General features: G+C 34.5%; 1 protein-coding gene across 1 annotated transcript in view; it reads right to left on the bottom strand.

Moving 5' to 3' along the window:
- Positions 1–220: 220 nt before the first annotated feature.
- Positions 221–22100, bottom strand: part of LOC116858384 (solute carrier family 52, riboflavin transporter, member 2-like) — a 106833-nt gene continuing 84953 nt past the window's right edge. Inside the window, exon 2 of the mRNA XM_032843146.1 lies at positions 221–1159. Coding sequence (XP_032699037.1) covers positions 472–1159 — 688 coding nt within the window. The 3' untranslated portion in view covers positions 221–471. The remainder of the gene's footprint in view (positions 1160–22100) is intronic.

The following is a 22100-nucleotide window of genomic DNA, read 5'->3' as shown; positions in this document are numbered from 1 at the left end:
GAGTGTGCTGCAGGAATCTGCTGGGTTCAGAAACTCCAAACGGGGCTGTCACAGGCTGGGTGAGCTCAGAGTGCAGCTGGAGACCAGGTATTGACTGGAGAAAAGGGACAGCTTTTCTCTGAGGGTGCCCTGAGGAGTGGGACCCTGAGCTCTCAGCTTCTACACAGTTGGAGATTGAGAGGCCTCCATTTTCATTCCCCTCCAAAGCTGTACAGAAAGCTTTTTTTTTTTTGGAGTAACAGTGATTTATTGTGCAAATCCCACACAGGTTCCAGATCCGGGGCCAAGCCCACAGCCCTAGCTGGGCCCTGGCTCTGGGACTGTTCTGTGGTCCCCACTCTGACCAGCATCTGCTGTGGAGTGTACAGGTGTCCATGAGTGAGCCCACGTGTCAGGAGGGCCCCCTGGGGATGTGGGCACTAGGGTGCTGTGGCATCTCAGTCTGACATCACGTCCTCCATCTGCCCAGGCTTAGGAGCTACACTGGTCCACACAGTCCTTCCCGCTTCGGAACACATGATAGATGCTGGTGGGAGGGAACATGGCAACAGCCCCAAGCAGGGAGCCCACCTGGATGGCCACGCCAGCTGCCAGCAATGCTGGCCGGCCGCCACTGTGCAACAGGGAGCTGGCAGCCACCTTCACGTAGGAGAACACACCCAAGCACAGCACCCATGACAGCACCACAAGGACCACTCCTGCAGAGGTACCCACCAGGGGTGGGCAAGGGCTCAGAACTGCCAGTGCCATCAGGTAGGCCCCAAAGAGCATGCCCAGCACAGAGAGACCACCCAGCCCTGCCAGAGACCTGCAGAGCACACCCATGGCCAGAAAGCAGGTGAGGGGGTTGGCAGCGCTGCCTAGCACCACGGCCAGGTGGTAGGCCAGATGGCCATAGGGCAAGCAGGAAAAGCTCTGCACCACAGGCAACACACCATTGGTTAGCGCATTGGTGATGGCCAACAGGCCCAACAGGCAGGCTCCTTGGACAGAGAGCAGCCGCTGGGTCTCAGCATCTGGGCTGGGAGTGGCGCGTGCTGCTGGGCTCGGTAATTCCTGCAGTGGTGAGGCCTCTTCCTCCTCCTCCACCGCTGGGGCTCTTGCCCGCAGGCCAGACCCCGGACCTCCTGTGGGTGCAGATGGCGGGGTTGCCCGGCCCCTGGCAAGGGTGGTGCAATTCTGCCTCAGGCGAAGATGTTTGAGAATCACTGCAACAGGCCCCTCCCCCAGAAGAACAGCAAGAACATCCAGCCAAGACCAAGTTCACTGATCAATGAGAACTGTGGAACTACAGAGCTAGGGGAAAGCAACACATAGAATTCATGGCTTTTCCCCCATGATCCTTTAGTCTTTCAAAGTTAAATTTTTTAAACTTTATTTTTTTCTTATTCTACTTTTTAAGATTTTCCCTCTTTCCTATTTTAACATTTTTAAACTATTTTATCTTATCAATACCTTTTTAAAAATCTTTAAAAAAAAAAGATTTTATTTATTTATTTGACAGAGAGAGAGAGAGAGAGAGAGATCACAAGCAGTCAGAGCAGCAGGCAGAAGGTGGGGGTGGGGGGAAGCAGGCTCCCTGTTGAGCAGAGAGCCCGATGCAGGGCTCAATCCCAGGACCCTGAGATCACGACCTGAGCTGAACAGAGGCTTAACCCACTGAGCCACTCAGGCACCCCTTAAAAATCGTTTTTAATTTTCACTGTTATAGTCATATTTTATCCCTTCATTGTATTTAACCTTATTTTTTGTATACCTATAGGTTTTTTTTCTTTAAAATTTTGGGATACAATTTCTTCTAATGGATCAAAATATACCCTAAATCTAGTGCATGGCTTTGTTCTGGTCTCCAGCCTGATCACATTTTTTCCTCTTTGTTTTTTTTCTTTTTTAAACCAACTTCTTACCTTATCAATTCCTTTTTTAGAATCTTTTTTAATTTTCATCTTTACAGTCATATTCCATCCCTCCATCGTGTTTACCCTTATTTTTGTAAATGTATAAGTTTTCCTTTCTTTAAAATTTTGAGAGGTAGTTTCTACTAACAGACCAAAATATACCCAAAATCAAGTGTGTGGCTCTCTTCTATTCACCAGTCATATATAAAATTTTTTTTCTTTGGTTTTCCCCCTCTCTTCTCCTCCTGGTTTTGGGTCTCTTCTGATTTGGTTAGTGTATATTTTTCTGGGATTGTTGCTACCCTTTTAGCAACTTGTTCTCTCATTCATCTATTCTTATCTGGATAAATGACAAGGTGGAAAAACTCACCACAAGAAAAAAAGAACAAGAGGCAGTACTGACGGCTAGGGACCTATTAATATGGACATTAGTAATATGTCAGAACCAGAGGTCAGAATGGATGTGCAGTAGTATCTCACTGTGTTTTTAATTTGCATCTCCTTAGTGACCAATGATGTTGAACATCTTTTCCTGGACTCATTCATTTGCAAAGTATCTGCACATTTTTTACTTAGTTGTCATCTTCTTATTGAGTTGTAAGACTTTTTGGTATATTCTGAATCCAAGTAGTTTGTAACGTGTACATTTTGCAAATATTTTCTCAACATCTGTGACTTGCCATTTAATTTTCCTAATGGAATTTTCTGACAAGCACGAGTTTTTAATTTTGGGAAAATTGAATTACAATTTATTTTTCTTTTGTGACTCCTTTATTTTGTGTCCTATCTATACCACTTTGGCTTTACCCAAGGTTGCAAATATTTTCTCATATTTTTTTTCTAGAAGTTTTCCACTTTTAAAGTCTCATGTTGAGGTCCATAATCCATTTTGAAGCAAATTTTGTGTATAGTGTCAGGAAAATGCTAAAGGCCCCCTTTTCTCATATTGATATCCAATATCCCAACACTATTTATTGAAAAGACAAATTTTCCCTCATCAATTCATTTTGATAATTTTCTGGAAACTAATTTACCATACAATTATACATCTATTTCTCAACTCCCAATTCCATAACATTGATCCAAATATCTATATTGATACCGATATTGTACTACATTGTTTACTGTTGGAATTCAAGGTGTGTAAACCCTTCAAAAGCATTCTCCTTTTTCAAAATTTTATATTCTATATATGTTATATTCCCATGTAAACTGTAGAATAAGTTTCACAATTTCTTTTAAAGTATCTATTGAGATTTTATTTGTAGTTGTGTTAAATTTATAAATAAATTTGGAGAGAATCAATACCTTAACAATATTTAGTCTCCCATTCATGAACGTTGTATGTTTCCCCAATTATATTGTGTCCTTTTTAACTTCATTTAGCAATCTTTCAATTTTCATTGTACAGCCATTGTACATGTTCTTAAAATTATCTCTAAACATTATATAGATTTTTAATGCTATGGTATTTTCATTGCTAATATCTAGAAACCTAATTGGTTTTGGTATACTGGTATGGGTTATCATTTGATGCCATTATATTCACTCAAAAGTTAGAGTTAGAGTAGCTTTTTTTTTTCAGTAGCATCCTTAAGAATTTCCATGTATATCATGATAATACAAAGTAAAAGCAGTATTATATCTTTCTTTTCTGTGTGTGTGCTGTGTGTGTGTGTGTGTGTGTGTGTGTGTGTGTGTGTATTTATTTTCCTTGCTTTACTGCACAGGCTAGGACTTCTAACATAATGCAGAATAAAATAAGTGTGACAGACACTATTGCCTTATTCCCAGTTTTAGGAGATTATTTAGCCTTTCACTACTAAGTACGGTGTTAGCTGAATGTTTCCTTCTCTTACCCTCATATTTACATTTGGCTGAGAGCTTTTAGAATTAGTGGATGATGAATTTTACAAAATTTTGTTTTTACTACATCTATTGAGAAGATCATATGTTTTCTCCTGTATTCTCTTTATATGGGAGAATTATATTGAGTCTAGAATGTTAAACAAACCTTATGATCCTGAAGTAGTACTGTACTTGATCATTACATATCATCTGTTTCTTATATTACTTGATTAAGTTTTCTAATCTGGTTAAGGATTTTGGATCTGGTATTTTGAGGAATATTCGTCTTTAAGTTTGTTTTCTTGTAATGTCTTTGTCTGAAGATGATAACAAGCTAATATCAGACTCATAAAGTGGCTTGGAAATTATTGGATCCTTCTGTATTTTTCAAGAGAATTTATGTGTGTTTGGTATTATTCCTTTATTAAATATTTGATAGAATTCTCCTAGGAAGCCACCTGGGCCTGGAGTTTTCTTCTGGGAGAGCTTTTAAGTAATGAATTCAATTTCTTTAGTAAATATAGAACTATTCACTTGTTTGTTTTTCTGTGAGTCAGTTTTATAATTTACGCCATCAAGGAGTTTGTGTAATTCATTTACATTCCCAAGTTGAATGAAATAAAGTTGTTCATCATATTTCCTTATTATCCTTTTAAATTGTCAGATCAGTTGTGATGTTTCTTATTTTATTCCTGATAATGGTCATTTGTGGCTCTTCTCTCCCCACCTCCCCGGGTCTTTCTTTCTTTCTTTTTTTTTAAATTCACCTACTTAGTTTATCACTTTTTTGAACTTTTCAAAGAATCAGTTTTGAATTGTGTCAATCTATATTTTTTCTTTTGTTTGTTCACATCTTTATGAATTTGCTTGCTTTAACTTTTTATTTTATTTTTTTTTAGCTTCTTATATGGGAAGTTCAGATCACTGACTTCACACTGCACACTTTATTAATATAAGCTTTCAAAGATATAAACAATGCTTTAACTGTGTCCCAAAATTTTGAAATGAAGTTGTTTTCTTTATATTTAGTTCCCAATTTTCTAATTTCTCTTGAAATTTCTTCTTTGACCCAAGGACATGTAAAAGTATGCTGATCATTATGAGGATTTCCCATTTCATTTACTCATTGATTTTATTTATTTATTTTTTGCTTAATTCTGCTGTAATTAAGATATTCTGTATGACTTCAATCCTTTCATATTTACTATTGTTTATCTACTTGTATTATGATCCTGTGTGTTGGACAGGAAGTGGCCCCCCAAGATGTCTATGTCAGAATCTCCAGAGCCTATGAACTCCCAGAAACTTACACATCAGAAGGGTGATTACTGAGGTGGTCAAATGAAAGATTCGAGAAAAGGAGATTGTGGGTTATTTGTGTGACAGTATTTTGCTAGATATTGCCCATTTTTCTCCATAAACAATTATGCTATTTTTCAACAAGACCAGAAAGGACCAGAGAATATCACCGAAACACCAACCCTACAGTGACATAAAATTCAAATCTTTCAATTATCATTCTAAATGTAATGTAAATGGACTAAATGTTCCAATCTAAAGACTTAGGGTATCAGACTACATTAAAAGAAAAAAAAACAAAAAACAGACAAAAAAAAAAAGGAACCCAAAAGACAAGATTCATCTATTTGCTGCCTACAAAAGACTCATTTTAGACCTAAAGACACTGGCAGATTAAAAGTGAGGGGATTAAGTACCATTTATCATGCTAATGGACATCAAAAGAAAGGTAAAGTAGCCATCCTTACATCAGACACAGTAGATTTTAAACCAAAGACTGTAACAAGAGATAAAGAAAGGCATTATATCACAATTAAGGAATCTACCAATCAAGAATAGAGAACAATTGTAACTATTTATGCCCCCTCATTTGGGAACACCCAAATATTTTAATCAATTAATAATAAACATAAAGAAACTCATGGATGATAATACAATAATGGTAGGGGAATTTAACACCCCACTTATAGCAATAGACAGATCTCCTAAACCGAAAATCAACAAGGAAACAATAGCTTTGAATGAAACACTGGGCCAGATGGATTTACCAGATATATTCAGAAAATGTCATGCTAAAGCAGCAGAATACACATTCTTTCAAGTGCACACAGAACGTTCTCCAGAATAGACCTTGTACTTGGTCACAAATCATACCTCAACAATTACAAAAAGCTTGAGATCATGGCATGAATATCTTTAGAGCAAATGCTGTGAAACTTGAAGCCAACCACAAGAAAAAATTTGGAAAGACCACAATAACATGAAGGCTAAAGAACATCCTAATAAAGAATGAATGGGTTAATCAGGAAATTAAAGAAGAAATAAAAAAGCACACAAAAGCAAATGATGATGAAAATACAACAGTCCAAAGCCTTTGAGATGCAGCAAAGGTAGTCTTAAGAGGGAAGTATATTGCCATACAGGTCTACCTAAAGAAGCAATGAATGTCTCAAATACACAACCTAACCTTCCTCCTAAAGGAGGTAGGAAAGAAACAGTAAATAAAGCCTAAAGCCAGCAAAAGAAGGGAAATAATAAAGATGAGAGCAAAAACAAACAATATAGAAACAAACAAAAAACCCAGTAGAACAGATCAACAAAACTAAAAGCTAGTTTTTCAAAAGAATTAATAAAATTGATAAACCCCTAGCCAGACTTATCAAAAAGAAAAGAGAAAGGATGAAAGTAGATAAAATCACTAATGAAGGAAGAGAGTTCTCAACAAACATCACATAAATATAACCAATTACAAGAGAATACTATGAAAAACAGCATGGCAAAAACCTGGACATTTTGCAAGAAATGGACAAATTCCTAGAAACTTACAAACTACCAAAACAAATAGGAGGAAATAAAAAATTTGAACAGATTCATAACCAGCAAAGAAATTGAATCAATAAAAAAAAAAAAAAAAAAAAAAAAAACCTCCCAAGAAACAAAAGTCCTGACCAGGCGACTTCCCAGAGGATTCCTAACAAACATTTAAAGAAATGTTAACACCTATTTTTCTCAAACTCTTCCAAAAAATAGAACTAGAAGGAAAACTTCCAAACTCATTCTATGAAGCTAGCATTGCCTTGATTCTAAAACCAGACAAAGACCTGCTTAAAAAAAAAAAAAAAAAAAAAAAGAATTACAGGCCAATAACCCTGATGAACATGGATGCAAAAATTCTCAATAAAATTGTAGCAAATTGAATGCAACAGTACATTAGAAGAATTATTCACAATGATCATGTGGGATTTATTTTTAGGTGGCAGAGTGGTTCAGTATTTACAAATCAATCAATGAGATGCACTACATTAAAAGAAATGATAAAAACCATATGATCTTGTCAATAGATGCAGAAAAAACATTTGCCAAAATACAGTATCCACTCTTGATAAAAACCCTCAACAGATTAGGGATAGATGGAACATATCTCACCATCATAAAGGCCATATATGAAAAATCCAGAGCTAATATTATCTTCAATGGGCAAAAACTCAGGGCTTTTTCCCTACAGTCACGAATAAGACAAAAATGTGCACTCTTAACCATTACTATTTAACATAGTACTAAGAGTCTTAGCCTCAACAATCAGACAACAAATAGAAATAAAAGGCATCCAAATAAGCAAAGAAATAAAATTTTCACTATTTGCAGATGACATGATACTCTATGTAGAAAATCTGGAAGGCTTCACCAAAAAATTGCTAGAAGTAATACATAAATTCATCAAAGTTTCAGGATATAAAACCGATGTGCAGAAATCTGTTGCATTTTTATACACCAATAATGAAGCAAAAGAAAAGGAAATCAAGGAATCAATCCCATTTGTAATTGCACCAAAAAAAGTAGATACCTAGAAATAAACCTAGCTAAAGAGGTAAAAGATCTATGCTCTGGAATGTATAAAACACTTAGGAAAAAAATTGAAGAAGACACAAAGAAATAGAAAAACATTGCTTTTCATGCTCACTTATTGGAAGAACAAGCAATGTTTAAATGTCTATGCTACCCCAAACAGTCTACAATTTAAGGGAATCCTTATCAAAATACCACCAGCATTTTTTACAGAGCTAGAATAAACAATCCTAAAATTTGTATGGAACCACAAGAGACACTGAATAGCCAAAGCAATCCTGAAAAAGGAAACAAAACAAAACAAAACTGGAAGCATCATGATTCCAGATTTCAAGTTATATTACAAAGCTGTAGTCATCAAGACAGTTTGGTACTGGCACAAAAAATAGACCCATGGATCAAATACAACAGAATAAAGAACCAAGAAATGGACCCTCAACTCTATGGTCAACTAAGCTTTGACAAAGCAGGAAATAATATCCAATGGAAAGAAGACTCTTCAACAATGGTGTTAGGAAAACTGGACAACAACGTGAAGAAGAATGAAACTACATCATACATAAAAATAAATTCAAAGTGGATAGAAGACCTAAATATGAGACAGGAAACCATGAAAATCTTAGAGAAGAACATAGGCAGCAACCTCTTTAACCTCAGTCATAACAACTTCTTACTAGACACATCTCTGGAGGCAAAGGAAACAAAAGCAAAAATGAACTATTGGGAACTCATCAAGATAATAAGCTTCTCCTCAGTGAAGGAAAAAAATCAACAAAACTAAAAGACAGGTTGCAGAATGAGAGAAGATATTTGCAAATGATATATCTTATAAAAGTCAGTATCCAAAATCTATAAAGAATGTACCAAATTCAACATCCAAAAACCAAATAATCTGGTTAAAAAAATAGGCAAAAGGTATGAATGGACACTTTTCCAGAGAAGACATCCAGATGGCTAATAGGCACATGAAATGATGTTCAACATCACTCATCATCAGGGAAATATAAATAAAAACCATGATGAAATACTACCTAACACCTGTCAGAATGGTTAAAATTAACAATACAAGAAACAACAGGTGTTTTCAAGGATGTGAAGAAAGTGGAACATTCCTACAATGTTGGTGGGAATTCAAACTAGTGCAGCCACTCTGGAGAACAGTATGCAGGTTCCTCAAAAAGGAGGTTCCTCAAAAATAGAGCTACTCTGTGATCCAGAAATTACACTGCTGCATTATTAAGTATTTACCCAAAGACTACAAAAATACAGATTTGAAGGGGTACATGCACCTCAGTGTTTATAGCAGCATTATCAATAATAGTCAAACAATGGAAAAAGCTTGGTATCCAGCAACTTATGATTCAGTAAAGAAGATGTGTTGTGTTTATGTATGTGTAGATAGATAGATAGATAGATAGATAGAATGGAATATTACTCAGCCATCAAAGGAAATGAGATCTTGCCAATGGCAATGACATGGGGGGAGCTACAGTGTATTATGCTAAGTGAAATGAGTCAGAGAAGACAAATACCATATGAGCCCACTCATATGTGGAACTTAAGAAAGAAAACAGATAAACATATGGGAAAAGAGGAAAAAGAAAAGGAAACAAAATATAAAAGACACTTAGAGAACAAACTGAGGGTTGATAGAATGATATGGGTGGGGGCTGAGCTAGATGGGTGATAGGTATTAAAGAGGGCACTGTTGTGGTGAGCACTGGGTGTTGTACATAAATTTTGAATCACTGAATTCTATTCCAGAAACCAATATTGCACTGTATGTTAACTAAAATTCAAATTAAAAACTCATATATATATATGTGTGTGTATGTGTGTGCATACACACAGTATAATTGGCTACTCAGGGGAAGTATAATGTGCTGAAATATACATAAAATTTGGAATGAGAGAAAAGAATATTTGAGTATCAAATAGGATAATTTTAATAATTCTTTGAATATAAAAGATTTGAATATCAAACATAACTAATTTTTTGTGAAACATCAAATAAATATAGAATTCTCATAATGAAGGAGAGCGATAATGAGAGACAGAGAAATTCAAGATGACTAATACATGGAATGATCTTATAATTTATTATTCAGTCTAATTTTTTTAAACTGGATGGGAGCACAATAATATTTATGCTGGGGAAAGAGATATACCCAGGATTGTTGAGGATAAACTGGAAATATATAGTCACCTTGCTATTAATTCCTTACTCTGACAGCTGGTAATTAAAGGGAAGGAGGTGATTAATTTTTAGGAGAAAAAGCATTTTTTCACAAAAGAATATCAGTTAATAAGGATATAAAATATAATAGTATTATAAAATCATGTTTCCTGGCCACCTCCATTAAATCAGTAATCCAGGCAAAGATTATTTCTAAAGAGGTTAAAATCATTAGGCAAAGTTGATGAAATATAAGACATACATATGTTGCCAAAGGAAAATATGTCTCACAATGGAGAGGGCCCTGGTCATCAAATCTAATGAGTGATCAAATTTAGTACCACTAGTACTGGAATAACCTGACATCGTGTGCCTATTGATATGATACAAAGCAAAGTACACACCATCACCTATGAAATACTGTCTTCCAAAATATTTATTGTGAATCTCATCTTTAGACACACCTTCTAGTTTTCCAGAAATAAGGGATAGAGAAAAACAGTAAGAATGCCAAAAGGAAACAGATACTTTCAAAATGTGGGACAATCTAGAGAAAATTTATTTGGTCTTTTAAAAAAGTCAATGTAGCATAATACCCTCTAGTTCCATCCACATTGTTGCAAATGGCAAGATTTATATGTTAGTAAAAATAAATAAATAAATTAATTAATTTTAAAAGTCATTGTAATTGACCTAAATAAATTAATTGCTACAAGACTATTCTAGATTTAGGAATACCAGTGATAAAGCCAGCAACTATAAATATGACCATTACCAATTGCTGAATCCTGGTGATGGGCATTTATTTTTGTTCAGTTTTCTTGCATGTTTGAAATTTTTCATAATAAAAAATCAAGAAAAAAATCTAGTACTTTGACAGTATTGTCTTGATTGCATATTGATCAATTCAGTTCAAAATAGCTAAAGTGTTAGTATATCAACTTCAAATATCAAATTTTTTTCTCTTCATGATCATCTAATTAGTTAATAGGACTTACTACTTTTAGTGACATGTTTCATTAATTTATCCTCATTTGCAGAAGATAGAGCAATGGTCAAAACTGAAAAAATAAAATATTCATCATATCAGCAGTAATTTCTGCTTGATTTATTATGCAGAGATGATGGCAGGGTTGTGATATGGGCAACATAAAAAGGAACAGAAAGCCAGATAAGTAAGATTCTCTAGTCTTTTTTTCAGTTTTAATTATGTATGTCACCCACAGTTCAATCCAGCTGGTATGTTGAACTCAGAGGGGGAAAAAATAGATAACATTAAGCTCAATTCTGTTTATTTTTGCAAACCAATATTTTGTCTCCTTAATTAAGCTTGGCTTGTGGCTATTAAGAAAAGAATGTCTAAAATTATTCACCCTTTTACCTCGCCCAAATTTAAACAGGATGTCTTTTAAAGCAAACTCTTTGGTAAGCAAATTTCATTACAATTCCCTTTCTTAAAGTTTTGTGATTTATAATTTCCATCAAAATGTTTAATGCAAGTAGATAACAAAATTAGCTACAAAGGAATTCTGATTTCTTCTTTTTTTATTAGCAGTTCAAATACTAATCTTACTTAGAGTATAAGATGGAACTCTGTTTCAGCATTGTGTATCTTAGATTGGGAACTACTATAAAGAAGGCATAAATAGAAATAGAACTAGTGCCTGACAGAGCACCATAAAACAGAAATGCTTAATAGTAAGTTTTATATCGATGGTCATCTTTTAAGAGTAAGGTCAATTAACTTATGCATGTAGGCTTTGGTTATCTACTGGGACTAGGAGCTCTGTTCACTGGGTTTTCACTTGGCCCTTCTCTGAGCATGTATTGTGAGTAATGATTTCTAAGATGAAATGAAATATTGACAATAGCATAAAGAACATTCAGAACACATTACTTATTATCAGAAGTTCAGCAACTGGTATCATCTTCACAGACCAGAGTTTGGGGGAAGAAATGTTTTTTCCTGGAAAGGGCCACATTGTAAATAATTTAGGCTTTGCAGGCCAGACTGTCTCTGTCACAGCAACTCAACTCTGCCATTGGAACGCAAAAGCAGCATAGATGATACATAAATGTAGTAGTGTGGCTGTGCTCCAATAAAACTTTATTTATAAAAATAGGTAGCAGGTCAGAATCAACTTGCAAGCTGTATTTGCCAACTCCCAGCATAGATGATCAAATCATTTAGTTAGCAGATGGCATCAGATGTAGAATTTGGTTCTTGAAAAAGCAGAATTGAGAAAGTTAAAATAAATTATCTTTGGAGGATAAGAAATTACTTATGATTTCCCATTTTATCTTTTTAATGAATTAATTCTCATTCATTAGTAGTATGAAGGTACAAAAGATAAAAAGAAATAGGCTATAATATGTATCAACTAAAAATATATAATTGATTTGTGTACCTTCTTTTTTTTTTTCCCATGCAACCATGCAAATTTTAACATTTCCCTCTTCTCAAAGGAATAAAATGATACATTTTGGGGGGTTTTGACTCAAACCTTATTGGAAAAAATTGAAACACTGAGCAACAGAAGTTACTTATATGTGAAGGTCTTATATAGAAATGTGGCCAAAAAAAAAAAAAAAAGAAATGAATAGAATGCTTTTAATATATGCAGCATTGAAACATTTTGCTAGATTAAAAAGAAACTTTTCAAGTCCAGCAGTGGCCTTCCTACCTAATGGTTGCTTTCTGACACATACGCTTCATGAGGAGTAAAGGCAACTTGTGGAATACCCAGCTCAAAGCCTGGCATACCGTTCTTTAAAAAAAAGGTTGTTATATTTGAGAGAGACATCCATCGATTCAGATATGACCAGACAGCTTAAAATACTAAAATTGACTTTATGGAGTCAATAAAGTCCCCTGGAAATGTATCAGCATGATATCTTGCTTACAACAGGCCAAGCATCCTTACCAGGTGAGTAAGGAAGGTCACTTCCTTAAAGAGAGAGAGAGAGGGAGAAAAGAAAAAGAAAAGAAAAAAATGTCATTTCTTGGCAGGTACAAGAACCTGAGCAAATATGGCAGTCCAGTCAAAGCCTTGGTAATATAATCAATATTTCCAATTGTACCTTTTACAAAGAGAACAGAATTTGTTGAAATATGCTAATAAATATATTGCCATAAAAATTAAAAAAAAATAGTTGTTAAGGGTCTACTCTGAGAAGCTGTGTATAGATTCTGGAGACAGATTGTCTGGGTATGATTACAGTTGTGTGACATTAGGCAAACAACTTAATAAACTCTCTGTGCCTTAACTTCATCACCTATAAAGTAGAGATAATAATAACCTCCTGAATAATGAAGAATAAATGAGTAAATGTTTATAAAACACTGAGACAACCAGGTGCCCCAATTTCAAAAATTTTTATGGAACTGCGAAAGACCCCAACTAGCCAAAGCAATTTCAAATAAGAAAAGCAAAGCTGGAGGCATCACAATTCAAGACTTTGAGTTATATTACAAAACTGTGTTAATCCAAAACAGTGTGAAATTGGCACAAAAATATACACATAGATCGATGGGGCAGAATAGAAAATCTGGAAATGAACACACAATTATATAATCAATTAATTTTTTTCTAAGATCTTATTTATTTATTTGACAGATAGAGATCACAAATAGGCAGAGAGGCAGGCAGAGGGGGCGGGGAGCAGGCTCCACACTGAGCAGAGAGCCTGATGTAGGGCTCAATCCCAGGACCCTGGGATCATGACCCGAGCTGAAGGCAGAGGCTTCTAACCCACTGAGCCACCCAGGCGCCCCTCAATTAATTTTTGACAAAGCAGAAAAGAACAGCCAATGGGAAAAAACACAGTCTCTTCAACAAACAGTATTGGGAAAACTGGGCAGCAACATGCAAAAGAAATTGGACCTCTACATTAATTACACCATATACAAAAATAGATTTGAAATGGATAAAAGACCTAAATGTAGGACCTGAAACTATAAAAATACTAGGAAAGAACACAGCCAATAACTTCTTTGACATCAACCATAACAACTTTTTTTCTAGATGTGTCTCCTGAGGCAAGGGGAATAAAAGCAAAAATAAACTATTAGGATTACATTAAAAAAAAGAAAAAAACCTTCTGCACAGCAAAGGAAACAGTCAACAAAACTAAAAGACAACCTACTGAATGGAAGAAGATATTTGCAAGTGACATATCTGGTAAAGGATTAGTATCCAAAATATATAAAGAACTTATACAACTCAACACCCAAGAAATAAATAATTTGATTAAAAAATGGTCAGATAAAATGAACAGATACTTTTCCAAAGAAGACCGACAGACCAACAGACATGAAAATAGTTCAACATCACTTATCATCAGGGGAATGAAAATCAAAACTATAAGGAGATATCACCTCACACATGTCAGAATGGCTAACATCAACAACACAAGAAATAGCAGGTGTTGATGAGGATGTGGAGAAAAAGGAACCCTCTTGCACTGTTTCGAAGGCAAACTGGTGCAGTCACCAATTGATACAGCCAATTGTTTCCTCAAAAAGTTAAAAATAGAACTGCTATATGATCCAGCAATTAATTGCACTACTGGGTATTTACCCAAAGAATACAAAAACACTAACTCAAAAAGATACATGCACCCCCATTTTTATAGCAGCATTATTAATAATAGTCAAGATATGGAAGCAGCCCAAGGGTCCATCGGTTAACAAATGGATAAAGAATAATGGAATATTCAACCATAAAGAAAGAATGAGATCTTGCCATTTGAAGTAATGTGGATGGGGCTGGAGTTTATATTCATAAGTGAAATAAGTCAAGTCAGAGAAAGACAAATAAGTCAAGCCAGAGAAAGACAAAGACAGAGAAAAATTTCACTCACATATTTAATTTAAGAAATACAAACAATCAAAGGGAAAAAAGAGAGAGACAAACCAAGGAACAGCCTCCTAATTACAGAGGAGCAAACTGATCATTACCAGTGAGGAGGTGGATGGGGATGAAGGAGTGCATTGTTGTGATGAGTACCGGGTAATGTACAGAACTGTTGAATCACTATATTGTACAAAAGTCTTGGGCAAATATCTTGAACAGACATTAAAAAAAAAGCCCTACAAATTGTCAAAAAGTTCATGAAAAGGTGATCAATATCACTAATCACCAGGAAAATGCAAATCAAAACCCCAGTGTTGATATTACTTCACTCATTAGAACAACTGCTGTAAAAGATAAGAGATGAGTGCTAGTGAAGAATATGAGAAAAAGGACCCTTATGCACTATTGGTAAGAATGGGATTTAGTACCCTACTGTGGAGAACAATATGGAAATGCCTCCAAAAATTAGAACTACTCCAAGATCCAGCAGTCCCACTTTTGGGTATATATCTAAAGGAAATGAAATCATGATCTTGAAGAGATACCTGCACTCCTACAGCATCATTCTCAATAGCCAAGATATGGAAACAACGTAAGTGTCCATTGATAGATGAATGGATAAGGAAGTTAGAGTATAAATACACAATGGAACATTATTCAGCCATAAAAAGTAGGAAATCCTGTTATTTGTAAAATATGGTTGGACTTGGAGGGCATTCTGTTAAGTGAAACAGAAAAATAAAGACAAATAGTGTATGATCTCACTTACATATGGAATCTAAAAAAGCCTAAGTCATAGAAATTGAGAGTAGATTCATGGTTATTAGGGACTGGGGAATGGAAAAAATGAAGAGACGTTGGTCCAAGGTACAAATTTCAGTTATAAGATGAGTAAGTTATGGTGATTATAGTTGACAATACTGTACTGTAGATCTTAAATATTCAGCAAAAAAAGTATAATTATGTGATATGATGGATGTATTAACTTATATTCTTATAATAATCATTGTGCAATGCACACATGTATCAAAGCACTACACTGTACACTTTAAATGTACACAATATTATATGCCAATTATATTTCAGGAAAGCTAGAAAATAATTTCTTTGATTTGGCAAAAGGCCCAAACTGACACTTCAAAAAGGAAGATCAATGAATGTGTAATAAGGATGCAACGAAGTGTTCAACATCATTAGTCAGTAGGAAACTTCAAATTAAAACTTCAGTGAGATACCACTCAAGCCCAGTAAAATGGCTAAGATTAATATGACTGGCATAGTGAGACTTGACAAGGAAGTAGAGAAACAGAAACTTTCGTGCAAGACTGGTAAGAACATAAGCTGGTAAATATCTTTGAAAAAAGATTAGTAGTTTAACTTTAGTCTTGTGGAGGTAAACATACATTACCCTATGACCCAGCAATTCTATTCCTAGCTAATCATCACAGTAAAATGAAAATATGTATGTTCCTTTAGTTTCCATGGCAAAGCAAACCATCAAAAACTGTTTGTATTAATGAAACCTGCTTTTGGTATTCCTGAGATTGAGACATGTTTTAAAACACCGCTTTTTCAAAATAAACTTTAACTTCAAATAAAATTGTAAATAATTTCCTGTCCATTGGGAGATTATTTCTGACTGAAAGAGTCATCAAAGCAAAGTTTAAAAGACTAAATTTTCCCAAGTGATTTTTTATGGGGTTCATTCCATTCAACCAACATTATTTAGTATCTCCTATGCATAATCTATTATATCAGAATTAAAATGATAAAAAATTATCACCCTTCACAGTTGGGCAGATGAACACAAGTATCTTTTTTAAAGATACTTAAAATGATAATTGCTGCAGGAGCTCGAATGAATTTTCTGTAAGAACATAGCCGTGAAAACAGAGATTAATTTGAGGATATGAGGAAATTCTTTATAAACAATACAGAATTTGAACTGAACTTTAATAGACAGATATGACAAGAATAAAAATTGTGCTAATTTCTTAAAACGTTAATGTATCTGCTAGTAAATGTTGAATGACTTCACTCAGTAGATATTAAATCAGCAAATAGTTACCAAGCACTTAGCATGTCAAATCAGATAATTGGCATACTAGTACTTAGTAAGTACTTATATTTTATACACTCCCTTCCATTTCCACTACAACAACCCCTAGTCCAAGACACCAGCAGTCTCCTATGTGGACCAAATGACTTCCTAAGTGATGTCCTCTTCTTTTCTTTTAATTTCCTCTGGTGCATTCCCTTCACAGTAGAATGATTTTTAAAAACCTTCTGAGAATATGTTATAAGGCTTTTAAGTAAATGATACCTGTTCTTGGAATGTTCTTTTTCCTGCCCACATGTGTCTGTGTCCTTCTGGCACTTCAAATTCACATTCACATCCCCAGCACTTCCTTTTGCTTACAACTCAAAACACATCTTCATTTTAGCACATTTCCATTTTAAATTTATACTTAAATGTTGGTGTGTTTGTGTATTTTTCTCCCCAGTAAGACTGTCAAGCACTTGAGGGCAGGGATTTTGCTTTTTTGGCTGCCTAATATATGCCTAGCATCTAGTACAGAACCAATACAGAGTAGACATTAATTAAATATTTGTTTGCTGTTGTATTGTGACAAACTCAGATATGATACTTGGCTTCTTGGAACTAACAGCCTTACAAGTAAAGCAGATACTAATCAAATAATCACAGAAGTAAATACAAAATTACAAATTGGTAAGTGCTTGAAATAGAGCATATGATTTTATGAGAATGTGTATTAGAAGGATGAGACCTACCTAACGGACTCAGGAAAGACTTTCCCAAGGAGCATGTAATTGAGCTGAGATATGAAAGATAATGGGAGAGGAGAGAAGAGGAGAGGTGAGAAGCACCTTTCAGTAAGATAAAACAGTTTGTGAAAAAGCTTTGTTGTAGATCAAACATGATAAGTTAGAGTAATAGCTCTCAACTGGGGATATTTGTCAAGGTCTGGAGTATTTTAAGTTGTCATAATAGAGGTGGGATATGCTATTGACATATAATACGTAGAGGCCAGAGATGCTGCTAACTGTCCTGTAAAGAATAGGCTAGCTTGGGGCGCCTGGGTGGCTCAGTGGGTTAAAGCCTTTGCATTTGGCTCAGGTCATGATCCCAGGCTCCTGGGATAGAGCCCCGGCATCGGGCTCTCTGCTTGGCTGGGAACCTGCTTCTCTTTCTCTCTCTCTGCCTGTCTCTCTGCCTACTTGTGATCTCTGTCTGTCAAATAAATAAAAAAAATAAAATAAAAATAAAAAGAATAGGCTAGCTCTCCACAATAATTATCCAACCAAAATGTCAACAGTCCCAAAGTTGAGAAATCCTGGGTTACAGTATTATTTCTCAAACTTTTTTTTTACTTTAGTGAGAAATAGATTTGACAACATAATCCAGTGAACATACAAAATTATGAGGATTTACATAAAATAATGTTTATACTTTTTGCTTTTGATATACTCTATTTTCCATTTGATTCTGGTTTTTGATATTGGTCTCAATTCACTAAATTTATTTCATGGCATACTGTTAAGTCTCAGTATGTGGCTAGAAAAATCCTATGTTGGAGGACTGAAAGAAGGCAACTGGTTGGAACTCAGAAAGCAAGAGAAGACCCAGGAAGTGGTAGTAATGGTAAGGTAGGCTAGGGTAAGATGCCTTAGGGACTTACAGGCTATGTTAAGGATTTTGGTCTCTATCCTAAGAGTAACAGGAAGACACTGAAGGATTGTGAGCAGGTGTATGACATAATTAGAACTTAATATAGTACACAACAGCACTGTCCAACAGAAATATAATGCATGCCATGTATCTAATATTAAATTTTCCAGTATCCTCATCTCTTTAACAAGGTAAAAATAAATGGATATAATTAATTTTTAATACTATGCTTTAGTTAACCCAATAAATCATTTCAACCTGTAATCATTATGTTTCACTTGATGTTTGCATCAAAGTGTTATAAGTCCCTTAGTTAATGGGTGCTGATATTCATCAGTGTGAAAACATTAGTCTTTCCTCATTACCTGCCCCAAATTTCCTTGGCAGGCAGTTTTTGGCTCTTTTAGTGTGTGTGTGTGTGTGTGTGTGTGTGTGTGTGTAAAAATCTACCCATGTTCCACCCACCAAATACAGAAGTTATTACGTGTCTTTGTTTTGTGACATATTAAAATCAGATATGAGCTTGCATTGTGCAGATTACCTAACTACTCTGTGTTCTGCCTCTGGAGCTGCAGTCCATCCATCAGTTACTCAGCCTCCACTATAAAAAGCATTACAATGTCTTGAAGGATATTTCCTACCGTCACATTTTACATATATGTTCTTCTTACCAGAAACTCTTCAAATACAAGAAACATCTTAACATTTGTTTATTGCAGAAGTTATATATTTCATGTTAAATGCAGACAGAGTGATATATGTGTATATTTTTACATATACATAATACGTATTTTATATATTTTTTCATATTATATATATATTTTATATATATAAAATATGTGTGTATATATGTGTGTGTCTGTATATGTGCATATATATGTGTGTGTGTATATAATGGGATGACACAATATAAAATGCCCTGAACCCTTCTTTTTCCCTTAACCATAGCTTTCACCATCTTTCTATGTGATTAGAGCACTCTTTAGCATCTATATCTACCAAGGGGTAGAATAAATCCCTCATCCCTGGATTTCAATTACTCCTTTTTTGTAATTATAGACAATGTTGCATAAACAGTTATGTTAGTGTTTCCATATTTGTTATTTTTTAAGAATAAATTTTTAGAGTAAAACATTTCCATGTAAAAGGTTATACAAATGTTAAGGGTCTTAATATAGTCAAACTGCTTCCAGAGAGGATAGCTAGGTTCTCTTTCCCAAGCAGTATGTAGTACTGAAGTGCCACACACCTGTCCAATCAAACGCTTTGTGTTTGCCAATTTGATAGATGAGGAAATGTCATCTCAAGTTTGTATTAATTTGCATTTATTTTATTACCACCAAGTCTCTGAATTTTTTTTCATGTGTATAATGCTGATTTGTGTTTCTTTATTTGTGCATCATTTACAAGTGTCCTTGGTCCATTTTTCTCTCAGAAAAATTATATTTTTTTCATTCATTCATAAGTGCTCTTAATATATTAAGAATATTAATCTCAGTAACATATGTTTTATTTTTTTAATATTTTATTTATTTATTTGACAAGAGAGACACAGCAAGAGAGGGAACACAGTGAGGGAGTGGGAGAGGGAGAAGCAGGCTTCCTGCCTAGCAGAGAGCCTGATGTGGGGCTCGATCCCTGGACCTGAGTTGAAGACAGATGCTTAATACCTGAGCCACCCAGGTGTCCAATAACATATGTTTTGAATATTTACCTGTTGCCCATTAACTAAGGAAGGAGGAGTCTTAGGTGATATTTTCATTTAAAAATTATGTCTTCAATCTGTCAATCTTTTTATGTAGTTTCTGACTTGATATCACATGAGCAAGTCATTCTTCATTATAGGTTATAGAAACATTCATTAATATCTTCTGTTATAGTACTTTTATGGTCTCATGTCTGATATTTAAATATTTAATCTACATATACTTAATTTTATATAAAGTATGGATACAATTTATTTTTCCAAGTAATTAGCCTATTAAAACAATATACCAGAGTATAATCAATTCCTTGCTCACTGACTTGATTTTCCAACTTTATCATATAAAAGTGTTCTACTCAATGAAGTAATATAGGATTGAGTACAAGGAGAGAATACTTTGAAAACTAAAAATAGTGGTAAGATCTCTAAATATGAAACATGTGTCTAGTTTTTCTAAAAATTTTGAGTGTTAATGTGTATGCAATTTCCAAAAGCCTCGATTAATGGTGAAACTAAAGTACAAAATAAATTTCCAAAATTATTTCTTATCTCTCAGTTATAATTTCTAGTTCTCTCAGTTTACTTGAAACAACTTTTATGAAGCAGAGGAAATTGATTGGGAAGAAAATTTGTCAGTGTTAAGCTTGAACAGGTAATTGAGTTTCTGACTTTAATGATATTTTATTAACTTCCTTGAAATATTAATAAAGAAAAGTCGAACATCAAAATTCTTTTCTTGATAAAGGAGTTCTTGTTGCTCTTAGTAATGACACAAATTTGAATTAATGGAAACATTTTCAACTTTTTATTATGGAAATTTAAAAACACAAGCAGACTCAGGGAGAATAATATGATAAACCTGATATACCCACCACCAAGCTTCAGTAATTTTTAAACTCCTATTTAGGGCTCTTGTGTTTATATTAAATCTAAAATCACCCTCTCCTTAAAATAATGTAAAACATTTTCTTAATTTTCAATAATCATCCTTCACAAGTCCCCAACTGCTTTTTTTCTTTAAGAAAAAAATTTGTGTACTTGATTTCTGACTCAAAAATTGCCACATTGCAGTTTATTGATTTATGTTTTGTCTCTTTATAGATTCACCTTCAATATTCTGGGTTTTTACCTTTGTATATTTTATTGTTGTTCAAGAAACAGGCTCTTCTGTCATATAGAATTTCCCTACAATCTGAATTTTGTTGATTGTCTCTCCATAGTGAGATATAAAAGAATGTTAAGATTCAGAATCAGTTTTTCGTGTGTATCCCATGAGTATTTTATATGTGGTTTTATGTGTTTCCATCAGGAAATGCATATTTATTGTCTATTTTTTAATATCAGTAACCGTTGGTGATCATTACCAATCTATCACTGGTAATATTCTAATTCTACCACTTTCTTCTTCATTTATGAGCTGGAATACATAAGAAGAAGCTTGGTTTCATCAATTATTTGAATACTGTAAGGTGCAGATAATAGTGGAAAGTCTGGGTAAGTATTTGGATCTCTCCATTTACTAATTTTCAAAATAGTGAGTTCTTCTCTAGCATCCATAAATCACAATGAATTATTATTTCTGCATATTTGATACACCAAATGTTTCCATTCCAACTGAATATCCCATCTTTGCTCAGTGGGAACTAATTCGGGTTAACTACTGGTTCCTTCTAGTATTGGGAGCCCGTTTGATCACTTCAATTCTGTCAGGTTCAACAGTTGCCACATTTCCCTTGTACAGTTCCTGAATTCATGAATTCAGTTGTTTCCTGCAAAAGCCTAATTTCTTTAGTTGGAAAAATGGTATTTCAAAGACCCAATGTGGGTGCTGAGGAGGCTCAAATGTGTTGATAATTGTTTCTTGGCTTTTTCAGAAGACCAATCTATAAAGTATTTATTTTATTAAATGATATATTGTAGGACATATGGATGCATCCATATTAAATTCAGGACTATATGTTTACACCAGTATCTATTTTCCTTCATGATGAAGCTTGGTTTTTTAATGATGTCGATCTAATTACTTATTTGCTCTATCTCACACAAGGCATAAAACAGTCTC

This window comes from Lontra canadensis, unplaced genomic scaffold (assembly GCF_010015895.1).
Source record: "Lontra canadensis isolate GAN:19392208 unplaced genomic scaffold, GSC_riverotter_1.0 scaffold3, whole genome shotgun sequence".
Taxonomy (NCBI): Eukaryota; Metazoa; Chordata; class Mammalia; order Carnivora; family Mustelidae; genus Lontra; species Lontra canadensis.
The sequence above is the reverse complement of the archived record's forward strand: the minus strand, read 5'-3'. Positions and strand labels throughout refer to the sequence as shown.